At 44.9% G+C, this 13,105-nt stretch overlaps 1 protein-coding gene across 3 annotated transcripts in view; it reads left to right on the top strand.

The window, feature by feature from the left end:
- The window catches only part of LOC120901567 (protein O-mannosyl-transferase TMTC2), a 157,725-nt gene that overhangs the window by 121,329 nt on the left and 23,291 nt on the right, over positions 1-13,105 (top strand). For all 3 annotated transcript variants that reach the window (XM_040309604.1, XM_040309607.1, XM_040309606.1), the window contains one exon: positions 2,346-2,431. In XM_040309604.1, the coding sequence (XP_040165538.1) occupies positions 2,346-2,431 (86 nt within the window). The remainder of the gene's footprint in view (positions 1-2,345; positions 2,432-13,105) is intronic.

The raw sequence follows: 13,105 nt of genomic DNA, 5'->3' as shown, positions 1-13,105 counted from the left end.
ACAAAAACACACACAACGCGCAGAAAACAACACAGGCAAAACACGAATCAGCACTTGCGCTCCTCAACCTGTTAATTCTTATCGCACATTCCTGTGCCCGGAAGCCGTCCGGTTTGCAGTTTGCTCCGGTTTTTTTTTTTCACTGAAGCTCACCTTTTTGTTGTAGTTTTTTTCAGTTTTTTTTTTACTTTAAGTCGTGGAAACTAGAAACCCACAGGGTAAAGTTATTTATATGTTTCAAACCCATCCCTACCACTACCAACCCCCCTTTGCCTCTTGCATTCCCTCTACCGTTGAGCTTTGTGGTGTAGTCTTGATTAAAATAAACTTTTTTTTGTTGCTCGCATTACTTCGTATTCACAATACTTCTGCTCGGGAAATGCATTGGCGAGTTCCATTGCAGTGCGCTTGGATGGGGAAAGGCCGCGTAGAATGTTGCATCTGTGCATTTGTTTTGTTCTCGGTAGTTTTTTTATCTCTCCTTTTTTTGTTTTGTTTTTGCTGATAACTTTTTCTTTCGCGTCTTGAATAACCTTCGGAGGTTGAGCGTTGTTTGATTCAGTTTTTCGAGGAATGGTAATAATCTTTTCGCTGAAAATGTTTCTCAAAACAAAACAGTTACCAACTTTATTGTCATTATGTGGTTTGCATAGTACCTGGTAGTATAGAAAATTTCTTAAAAGAGATCATTTTTCAATTGAAAAATATGAATGGAAAATGCCCTAAGAACATGTTAAAATCAAAAGAGAGCAACTTATTGAAAGGAGAATATACCGTGCACTAGAACAAATCATTTCACTTAAATTCTATCAAAATAACGGTCCTACAGCCTACCTAAGCATTCTACCCATTGCCAAATGATCGTCTGCAGTGAATGGGCAAGACTATGCTGCATCCTTCACGAAAAAGAACAAAAAAAACCTACGCCACTTCCATTCCATTGAGGCAAAGGCGAAACATTAACTATTCAACAGCTTCGTGGTTGAAAAATAGAACAGTTTACGAGAAAATTAGACGCTATCAACACGCTTACGTCTGCTGCATTTGCACGCTGGAGCTGTTGGGCAGGCAAGCAACCCCGCACCGACTGTAACCGGATCCGGAAGAACAATAAGAAAAAGTGGACGGTTAAACAAACGCAGCATCTCGCCGTTGCAAATGCCGGCACGGCAGCATTACACGACGGTTTCAGATTCTTGCTGCAGCTGAATTGCTCCGTGCGCGCTGAGACCGTCCGCTGCTTCTTACCTTTCCGTGTTCCGTTTGGTGCCCGGTAAAATCTGCGCCTGCGGACAAAAAGTCGAGATAATTCCCTCCCCAAAGGTGGTTTGGTGCTCGTTGTCGTCGTTTTAGATGGTAATTCAAGCCGACACCCCGTGGTACCGGCGACAATGCCAAAACTAGTGCCGGCACTGTGGTGCTGGACGTTGCTTTCCGGGCAGCACCCAGACGCACCACAGAGGGGGATTGAATGGGGACAACAGAAACACACCGACAGACGCACAAAGAACGCTGGCGAACAGAAGCACTAGCAATGGCATTCTCAAATTAGGGAATAAAATGTTTTAACAAATAGCTAATTTCCATTCCCGGCTCCTGCCGGGAGGGTTGAGCCGGTGGCACGCGCTTATTTTCGCGATAAAATTGAAAAAGGAAGAGAAATCTTGGGCTCGTAGAAGACAGCCGGGTCTAAAGCGTAGCCGTGGTTTTTATCGGGCCGTTTTTGGCTCACGAAGGTGCGTGTGGAGTAAAACGCACACAAGGGGGAATAATAAAATATGCTTATTTATGTTCCGTCTACAATTTAACTCAGTTTAACGGTGTTTAGAGGTAGGACGAAATTAAAGGGATGTTTTTTTTTATGTTTACTAAACAAAACATTACACCGTTCAAAAATTGAATCTAGACGATTAGATCAGCGAGAAGAAGGAATTTAAATGTTATTTCGAAGCTTTAGAAATAAAAATTCAGGATTTTGCTGGTAGGATTATTCTTTTCGATTAAGTTTGATGTGACTAAAATTGATTTATTTATTGATGCTTAATGCTTAAGGCTGAATTTGTATTAATTATGTTACAATGTTCATTGAATCTATAGGTCTACAAAAGATAAGTCTTACAAACTGTGTCATAGATTATTTACCTTAATGTTTGTACTAAATTTAAAACTAATGAGTGTAAAATTATCCCAAGTTACTACAAATTTTAACAATATTTCTGCTTTTTAAGCTGAATGTTTCTATATTTAATCATCAAACTCTATTTTCAGCGTACTTTTGCCATACAAAGACACTTGAAAACTAATTCTATTTTCCCTTTTTTTCTCCCATTTTCCTTTTCCCACAGAGGGATCTTGCTACAAAACCAGCAAGATTACAACGAGGCTGTGGAGAGCTTTCGAAAAGCGATACGCTTTCGACCATCGCTGGCACGTAAGTATTTCCCAGATAATATGTGTGCACATAATTTTCCCCTGCCGTCACTTCACACCCCACTCTCGCCCTTACCTTACCTTACCCGGATTCGGAGGCATTCCCAGGAGCCTCGAGTGATCTTCACCTTATCTTCCATCCAGAAGCACCGTAAAGGTGACTGTGTGTGCTCTGATTTACTTTCCCTCGAAGTCTTCTAGTGCCGGGTCCAAACATTCGGGCTTTTACCTGGAGCAACGGGACGAAATATCGGCATGTTCCGTACACACACACACACACACACACACACACGCAAACACACAAACGGTACTCGAGCGAAGAAGGGAAACCGGTTCGCACCGGCTGGAACCGTAGTCGCTGAGTCTCCCGCAGCGCGCCAGCGAGCGAACGAGTAAAAGGGCGTATATTCTGACACTTGCGTCATCTGTCAGTTAGTGGAAGTCTTAAAGAATTCTGTCCTTTACCCTTATTTTATCCCCCTTTCCTCCCCCCTCTTGGACTCCCCTGGGCCGGGCTCTTGCTTCCGGCTTCGCCCGGCGCAAAGATCCTTAAATCCTATTGGCATTCCATTCGTGGAGACGGGGCGGATGGACCATCCCGTGCACGCTGCCGTGACGCTGGCCGGCTTCGCTGAGTGGTTTCTTATTTTGGGGATGGTAGAGAAAATCCAATTTCGTCCAAACGCACACACACACCGACACGCTTCAAGAGAGAGAGAGACAGAGAGGGACAGGAAGGGTTTGTTGATAAGACTTCCTCAAACCTTTCGCTAGCGCCCGCGTCGTTTTGTCGACCTCCCGCTGGGTGAAAAAACATGGAAGCAATCCGTGGCACCATCTGCTGTGCTTGGGCGCTCCGTTTTATTTTCCTTCCTTTTTCCTCTTGATGCGTCTTGACTTCTCTCCTCCACACCGGAGATGGCTCCATCATCATGGCACCGGAAGGAGCCAAAAACGAGAAAGCGCCAAAATCGGGCGTACATGTGTGTGTGTATGTGTGTGTAGAAACCGGTCGGTCGGAAAGTGTCTTCATTCGGTGCGCCTCGTCCGGGAGGAATGCGGGTGAGCGAGAAAACCCACGTCAATTAGTGTGACATATAGGATAAGTGTGTGTGCCTTTCCGGGGGTCGAAACACATCTTCTTACACTCCCGGGGGCGGTGGGCGATCACTGTGCTCGGGCGGGTGAGGGTGGCAGGATCATTGGAACTTTCATAAAGTAAGGGAAATTTGTGACCTGTCCCGATTCCAGCTTGCTTTTTTCTTTTTTTCCTTCCTTTCTGCCCTCAAAAAAGGGAAGAATGGCGGCTGGGTCAACGATGAAAGTAAATGGAGATGTTGGTCAGTAAATCGATGCGTATCGGTGTCGGGGCCGCACAGTTGGGCGTGCGGGGAAAAGGGCTTCGATGATGAGGTACGAAAAGCACTCCCGAACCAAGCAAGATGTGACACTAAGCCGACGTTTCGCCTTGTAAAAGCTCCAGCCGACGCGTGATGTAGCGAAAGGGACAGACAAACAACGAAAGTAAACCCCATCGCAACCGGCAGCAGCTGGACTATACATTTTGTTCCCTTTTTCAAAAAGCACTCGTCGTCGTTGGCGCTGTGTGTATGTGTGTGTGTGACGTGTGTCCTTAGGGGAAGATATTTTGATTCCGACGGGTGGCTGTCGATGTGAGCAAAAATCGATCGCAAAGCTAATGACGCTCCAAGGTGCGATGGAGTAAAGCGAGGTGTCCGTCCGAACGTGTGCAATCTGTCTTCCGGTTGGAAATTTTCGGTTGAACCCCGTCCCTTCCCAAACCGAGTGCGGTTCACTGATTGTGCCGCTGGCACTTTTCGTTCGAATGTCGTAACACTCGGGTGTTTTTTTTCTCTCTGCTACTCTAGGAAGTAGTCCAGTAGCCTCCCAGCTTTTTTTTTGTGGCAGCACAAACATGCTTTACACTTGTCAAGCGGCACGTCAAAGCCCGCACACACATGTTTCACGTTTGCATGGGGGTTTCGCAAAACAACCTGTCGAACAATTCCATACCGAAACGAGGCAAAACACACACACACGCACACACAGAGTCAATGGTGAACACATCTGGAAATGTACGTAGGAGTGAAGATTTTTTTTTCGACGTTCGCTATTCCCCCTTATTCGGGTGATGCAATGGCATAAGGGATGGAACATTAGTAACAAATGTTTCTACATACTCCCTGCACACGCTCTGCGTGTGTCCGTAGGGATTTCTGATGGGATTTCGATGTCGAACGAGTGAAGTGTTACGATTACTTACAGCGTCAGTGGCTCGAGGCACAGCAAAGGAACTTCGGGCGGTCGCTCGGTTGTCTCGTTGGTGTGGTACGGTCGCTCTGTTTACCCAGTCGGTGTACGCTGTATTGGGGTCATTTTTTTTCTTAATAGCCCGAATGCACTGTACCCTACGATGAAGTATTTGTTGTGTTTCAGTGAAAATTGTTTCCTTCGGCGAAGCAAGTACTGTATTATTAAATCTTGCTTTTGCTCCAAGACGGTTTTCTCAAAACACGTAAGCTTCTTGGGTTGTTTGCGATGCTAACAACGATGAGAAAATGATTTCAATTGAGCAGAGAATTGTTTATAAAAATGGGAAAGATATACTTTTATATGAATAACACCTTTTTAGGCTTTTAATAGTCGCTTTCTCCTTTCGATCTTAACTATGATTGATTGTTTAAGATCTTTAAGATCTTTAAATCCATAGATTTAGATAATCGTATCGAAACCAATCGCATGACCCTACCCAAACAACACTTTGAAACTCTACCTCTTTTAACACGTTGTGCTGGCATTAATTTTTTATATTTAAACATGATACTGAGTATTAGGTTCTTAAACAGGTAACTATTGCTATTGAGGTTTGCATGCTCTTGTACTGCTTTTATCATTTGTTTTATTTATTAGGTTCTGAGTATTAGGTTCTTAAACAGGTAACTATTGCTATTGAGGTTTGCATGCTCTTGTACTGCTTTTATCATTTGTTTTATTTACTTACTCTTATCAACATCAATTCAATCTAAACTGTTCGCTTTACTAACTAACTAATGATTGCTCGTGTGATCTTCTCAATCCATAACAGAAAACGACAATATATTTTCCGAAGTACAGGATTTAGATAACATCTTAGAAAATATAAAGAATATGTAAACAATGTTAAAACAGGAAATATTATTTTCATTTAAGATTGCACATGTAGTGATTTTCTTGCTTTTTTCTACATTTCGCTATGTTAAAAAAAATTGCAATGCCCTGGTACATTCACTCCGGTACCACGCAGTACTCATCTTTCCTCTCTCAAATATTTAAACACTGCCGAAAACTATCACAAATCATCGCCATTAACGCGTGCGCGTGCCCGTATTCATTTCCCGTGCGATCGGTTGGCGGCAGGAAACAGAAAACCACCGACCATGTTTCCGGCACGGTTGTTGAATCTTCCATTCGCCCGGATGCTGGCGCATAAAATTGGCACACTCGCCGCCGGGTGATAATCAAACACACATACACAAGCACACACAAACAGCTCTCTTTCATAGTCACCAGAGCTGTTGCCAAAAAAGGAAAGGTTTTCGCTGTCGATTCAACACCTCGGCTCGGTGAGAAGATGATTGGCTTGCAATATGGTGCTTTCGGATGGAAGGGACGCCGGAACTCATACCCTCGTGTCACGAGGCAGCGTCGGACGCTAGCACACATTCACACATGCATAATTAATTTAATTAGACCGAAAATTATTTCACCCGCAGCGTTGTTGCTCATCCGTGACGCAGGGTAAAGAGGGACGCAGTGATGCCAGGTGATCCGGATTTAGCTGACCGGAAATATCAGCTCTAGGCGTTCGCTCAATGAAGGCTCATTTCATGCGAGCTGTAGTAATTTTTTTTAGAATCAAAACTACTTGCGGTAGGTGAACGTTATCTTAGTGCAGCATAAAAACCTCAACCATAGCGAATGTTGAAAAGGTGCTGGGAGCTTTCATAATAAAAGCATCACTATCATAAGGTCAAAGTGAGTACCTAGCCCCCCCGAAGCTGCACATCACAGGTGAAACCGTTCTGCCGTAAAAATACACTTTGCTGTTACAGTTTTGCATAAGCGGTTATACAAGGGAGGCAAAACCGAGCATTAGAACGATATAGCTCGAGCGAGGCGGACGAAACAGGCATGGCTTGGCAGCGTTTGTTGAGGTTTTTCCTTTGACCATGATTACCCTACTTCTATTAAGGATTTTTGCCCCAACCCCGCACAAGAGCACTCATGGCCGCTTGCGGGAATGCACACGGGCGCACACAAAACGGAGCCACGTGAGGGTGAGCTTGTTTTAATGAGCTTCTAGCCTCGGGATGGAAGCGTTCCTGCTGGTCTGCCCTAACCCGTCGACCTCACCCCACACGAACCGCACAGGTTTTCGTGGTTAGCTGGGGCTAAATGTTTGCATAATCTATTCCCAGCGTGCACGGTGCAGCTCTGCCCAGGCAGCACTGGCAAACTATATTGAACGCATGCACTTAAAAACAACACACTCAGACACACACACGATACGAAAAAGGGGGGACACTTTCATCCCCATCGGCCAGCGATCGGATTGAATTTATCGCCCGCGGCAAGCAATCGGTAGACGCACATTAAAATCGTACCAATAAACTGTCTCCCGCATCGGCCACAATGGGGAGGACGGTGAGAGTGTTTGAGACTGCGGAAATCCCATCGAACGCTGGACGGAACGTGCAAAAACATGCTTTTCAATTTTCCAACCCGATGGCTTTAATTATCCCGCACGATGGTAGCCGGTGGTCCACCACCACCGTCACCCGATCACTCGGTGCATATCGGTCCCTTTGCGCTGTAATTTGCAAATTTTACCTTCCATTAATCACAAATTATTTTGCTCGCTTGCTCTGCAAGCGATGGAAAACTGCGAACCGGGTGGTATCGTTAATTTTAAACACCCCGTTTGATTGGGTCGATTTAGCCAGCGGGGAGAGGATAGGTACGGGAAGCGATCGGATAATCGCGGAGCTTGGGTCGAATCAATCCGGGAGCGTGCGTAAGGTTGATCGGATCGATTAGAATTGAGTTGTTTGGGCGTATGTGTAGGTATTTTTATGAAGAAGTGATTTTTTTTTTCAAATTAAAGCATAACGATTGTTCACATCCAATTTCTTCATTTCATTAATTTAAAAATTCTTTTACTTTTTATATATGATATTATGAAATATTTTACTGTGTTTTCCAAGTCACTTTCGATTGACCACATTGTTCAGCACGTTCAAGACAGTGTTTCAACAGCTGTCAAATGATGTATTTGCATAAAAATACAATTTCAATTTTTACACATGGTTTTCAACACGTTTCAAACTGGATTGAGTTTAGTAGTTCTTTGTGAACGTAATCGTTAGTGTGATTTTGATTTTCAAAAATATGTTATTTTTAAATGTTTGATACTTAAACTCGACTGTAAAAGTTTTGTAATCAATACATATATTTTTTGGTCAAAAATCTATGAAACAACCACTTTATTTTGAGATCCGTCATTCCCTCATTCTCTCGATGACTAAAAAAAGCTTCCACCAGCCGCCGCCAGATGCGCTTGTGAAAATATAAATTTCACTATCGATTTACGATCAATGTCACTGGGCGTTCAGAATTAAAATTTTTGTTTTGAGGCAAATGCACCACTTGGTAGCTGTTGCAAATCATCTTGGAGGTGATGTAAACATTCGAAGCTGAGTTGGAAAACCCTGTAAATTTAAGTATAATACTAGCATCTATTCTGTTGTTGCAATTTTAATATTCTGACTACATAAGATCGTGTGATACAATATTAATTTACACACAAAAAAAGTTACTGTTATTGTTTTTTGGCAATTTAGTCCAAATATTGTACAATTAATCTTGAAGACAGCTGTCGCCAACATATAAAATTTATAAAATATTACAATGATTTCTTACAGTTTGACTTTCTGTTATAACTTATTCATGGTACAAACCATCGAAATCTGCCCCAAAAGACTCAATGCAAGTCATCATGTTTCCCGCAACAACTACGATTCACAGTAGAAGCCATTCCCCTCTATAACCAACATGTTAGAATGCAGCATGCATATTCTATACATCCACGACAGCTTCAGCCATCCAATAGAAGCGTCATTCAATAGAAAACGTCTTTGCTTTCCACGCTATGTAAAGATCTTGAAAGTACATGTCATCGTTATCCAACTCGTTGCTCTGCTGAGGTACCCTTTAGAATCTGAGGGGCTGAGCAAAAAATGTCCTGACCTCATTCGTAAGATATAGTGCAGAAAATGATATTCCCCACTTGCATGTCGTTAGCAAGCGCTTAACCATTTCGAAAGTATACTCTCAAGGTAACGCACCTTAACACAGCACCACACACTTATTCCCAGTTGAAAACGGGCGATAGAAACGATGTGATTCTGTCCATCTGCCTCAACAAAATAAACCATTTCTACCTCTGTCCTGAAACTGAACGCTCCCACGAGTAAAATTTGGTCACCGTTAGCTGAAATGGGTTGACCAATTGAAATGTCTTTCTCCCATCGGTGATGGATCCTCACCAGCCGGTAAAAAGGTTTGCCCAGGTTTCGGGCGAAAGAAGCAATGTAAAAGGAAGGTCGTCCCAAGAAAAGGACGCATTTTGTCGAAAACGACAGGGCCAAAAATCGACCGCATAACAACAACAGCAGTAGCAGCACAAACGAGAAAGCGAGGAGAGAAAATGGAAAACGAAGCTCCTTTCTTCAATTCGGACCGTCAGTCCCCACGTCAGTGCCGGTTTGGAATCCCTCCGGAGGAAAAAAAGGTGTGCGTGAAATTGATGATTTCATTAATGTAAAACGGTTGACAGTTTGAGAGCGGTGCGAGATGCGTGAGCGGATGGGATGGGGGCGAGGAAGCGGAAATTGAATTGAAATTATACCACCCGGTAAGATTCACTTCCGGGCAGTGGGAGAGAGCGTCAAGATCTTTAGAAAAAGAGGTAAACTTTCTCCCAGCGCGCTCCGAGGAGAAGTTCAGTCCCGTCCTGGTGAAGGGAAGGCGCAGGATTACGCAAAGGCAGGGCTACTTTTGATCGTTTTTTCGTTTTTTGTTGTGTGTGTGGTTGGTGAGCTTTCTTTTCCGTTTTCCATTCATTTCCATTTCGGCCATAGAATTGTGCAAAGTTGCCAAAGGGTTTTTGGAGAAACTTTGGGGACGAAAAAGTTGTAGGGGAAAAAAATGAACCAAACTAGGGTTTTTCTTTTGCTCAACCCTTTTCTGGGTTTGAAACGAGAAAGGCAACCCCAAAGTGATTAATCGTTTACGGAGTGGGAATTTGCTGGAAGTAAATTATGTACCGAGCAGTGACTGATGTTTTGAGGTCTCGGTAGATTGAGCGAAGCAGCCTATTGACAGATGGCAATAGCAGGCTCAACTCCTGTGCCTGTAGTCCAGTTGGCAATGGAGAGTTTATTTTAATTGAAGTATTAATTGCAGTAATTTTCCTGGAACACCCGTTTCTGCAGCTAAATATTTCATCTCGAAAGCTCCACCTGCGACTTTAACACTGTACAGCTGTGTACATGTGGGATTTTCAAGATAGCTTGCTCAACACTTATCAGCACATCGTCATGCTGCTTACATCAATCCTTGCGCAGCTGCTTACTTTCAATCCCGCAAAAGCGACCCCTTCCCTACCATCCCAAAGTCCCAGTCGGTCGATAATTTATGCGAGCGAAGACAAACATCTTCCGCCGAGTTGGGGCGCGTGGACGCGCTAAACATATCAATCAAATCCGACAGATTCCGAACGCCCTTCCGGGGCATGGCCGTGCAACCACTTTACCGCGCTACAGCATCATCCTTCATCTCGGCGGTCACGGTGCCCAATCCATCCATCTATCCATTCCACTGTCCCCTGTCCGCCAAAAACCAGCGGCCAACTTGCAGCGGCAATCAATTCAAATCCCGCCAAGTGATAATGTTTGCCCTCTGTCGCCGGTTTACGATGGATGTCGGGCAGGTCCGTCCATCGCTAAAGCCAAATGAGCGCCCTAATCAAACAGTTTCCAGCAGGAGTGGTTGACACGGTTGGCATGGAAGGGGATAAAATGTAAACGTGGCGGGTACACGCACACACGACGGACAGCACTTTGTTGATTCTTGGACGTTGGCACGCAACGCGGGCGCTGATTGCAATGGGTGACGGTGGACGCTCTCTCCACCAAACCACCAACGGTCCGTTCTATCGTACCACACGCTCCACCGGAACGGGAAGGGAAGGTAACGCCGAGAGGTAACGCCCTTGACGGATACGCGCCGGGTTATAAATTAGTTTATATTTTATTAAGGCCCACCTTTACACTGCACCCACTGGCGGCCCACTGTGTTGACCGTGTGTGTGTGTGTTTGCCGGCGTGCTTTGGTTCCGGTGCGCGCCTGAGTGGACATAAAATTCGTGCTGTTATGACTGAAAAGGGGAGAGGTGTTTGTTTGTGCAGGCTGCCCGTTGCAGCACAGCAATCGGCGAGAGCATCGGAGAGTGCAAATTAGTTACCATTGCCATTCTAATGGCATACAATGGGATCACCACCGCCTCCTGTTCCTCCCGTGTCCTTCCTAAGCAAAGGCAATAAAGACTAAAACTGGTACTGATTTATTATCACGCACTCGTGCAAACCCGACCGGCACTGCTGCTTTTGGCAATAATTGGATATAATTTGACAGCTTCAGCAAACGCTCCTGTGTGCCTGTGTGCACTGCGGTGGGCGATGGGAAGGAGAAAAGATTAAATCACCAGCACGACTACAAATTGCATACTTTTAGGGTGTTTTAGGGAGAGCGAGAGAGAGAGCGCGCTTGTTTACTTTAGCAATGCCGTGCAATGAGCGTGGCGGGAATTCTATTACACAGTCAAGCGTCAGGTTATTTAATTATTTATTTACGCCTGTATCTGTGTGCGCGCGAGAGTGCACACATTTTTGCACTGTTTTAGTTTTGCAGCCAGTATGCACACCACCACCACCATTTTACGACCGATTAATCGCGCACAAAACGCGTGTGCTGGCGTTTGTTGTGACTGCTAAACAGCGCCTGATTGAAAGCGTAATTGATGGCATTTTAAACGATCGGGCTGACAAGGGGGTCGTCGTCCCTTGCCGTGCGAGGTGTCACCTCGATGGATCGTATCCCGTATTCTTTCGTTGATCGTTGATACTCTTCCAAAACGACGCTCGCGAGTCTTAAATCAAAGTCTATTAGCAGTTTAATTGAAACCAAGCTCAAACAACCACACCGGCCCGGGTACGTCCTCCCGTGCCGGGTACTGTGCGCGGTCAAACCCTACCACACACGGTGGTCAGCACCGTTCCAAGACATGTGTGTATGTGTGTTTGTGTCTAGCGCTGGACACAGGAGCGAGCGAGGAAACTGGGTAAAATCAATTTCCATTACGCTACGGTGCGATTGAAGCAGCGCTTTTGGCGGGAGCAGTCTATTCGCTCGGGAAGAAGCACACCGGGCCAAAGTCACGCCGAAGGGCTGGCATGACAGCAGCGCATGTAGCATTGCATCGCGACGCATCAAACCGGGCACCAGGCACGCTGTTCGCTGTCTTGTGCGTGGGACCATGTGAGCTCTCTGTGTGTGTGCTTGCGCGCCCTGAAGCGATATATCCGTCCGTCCAATTCAGTTGCAACGTGCTAACGAGTGCTTTCACTGGGAGAGCGCACCGAAGTGCTTTTGTCGTTCCGGATTGAACGTGGCTTCACGCTTCCTGCTAGTTGGGTTGGGAAGTAGCAGAAAAAGCACACAAAAAAATAAGGGAAAATCACGCCATTGTCCCATTCTGCCCTCAAATTCCTTAGCCTTTTCTCATCGGGGTTCGGCGTTCGGCAAGTGTTTTGCATTCTTTCCGCTGCCAAAACGAAAAGGTCACATAAGGGTAATAATATTGTTCACTCATAATTTATTCACTAGCACCACAATGGTATGCACTTTTACATTGAAGCGTCCCGTTTTTTCCCCCGGTGGATGTTGTTACGGAACATAAGACAAATGGTTTACTCGAACCAAACACCAACCAATGTAGCATGAAGAAAAAGGTGAAAAAACAGTTGGGCAAACTTTTTTACATGATAAGCTCCCATTAAGAGGATTCATCGACCTGGAGGACGCTCGTCCTGCTGCATGTGTGTGGGTGTGTGTGAGGATCAATTCGTTGTTTCTTTCATTTTCCACCAACGCAACGTAACGCTTTCCGTTGCAAAGGGAAAAACTTGCTCCTGCCGAGCTGCGTTGTTTTCGGAAGCCCCCAAACTATGGCCGGAAAAGTTGAAAGCTGCTTAATTTACTGTAAGCGAGTGTGTGTGTGTGTGTATAGTAGTAGTATGTGAGTATGAATTATTTTTCCCCTCCACTGTCGTTAATGTAAGAGAATGTACTAACTATTGTCCTCTTGTGTGTGTGTTTGAATGTGTGTGATTCAGCACAAAAGGGCTTACCACTATTCATCTAAAAGTGGGCTAAGTGGAAGGCACACTACTTCGTGTTGTTGTGTTGCAGCATAATGTACCCTACTCGTGTACAGATACAACTTTTTAAGAGGAGCAGAGAGAGAGACAGAGAGCGAGAGGCAGAGAGAGAGAGA

The sequence above is a fragment of the Anopheles arabiensis genome, chromosome 3 (genome assembly GCF_016920715.1).
Source record: "Anopheles arabiensis isolate DONGOLA chromosome 3, AaraD3, whole genome shotgun sequence".
In the NCBI taxonomy this organism is placed as follows: domain Eukaryota; kingdom Metazoa; phylum Arthropoda; class Insecta; order Diptera; family Culicidae; genus Anopheles; species Anopheles arabiensis.
This window is presented reverse-complemented; position numbering and strand designations above follow the sequence as displayed.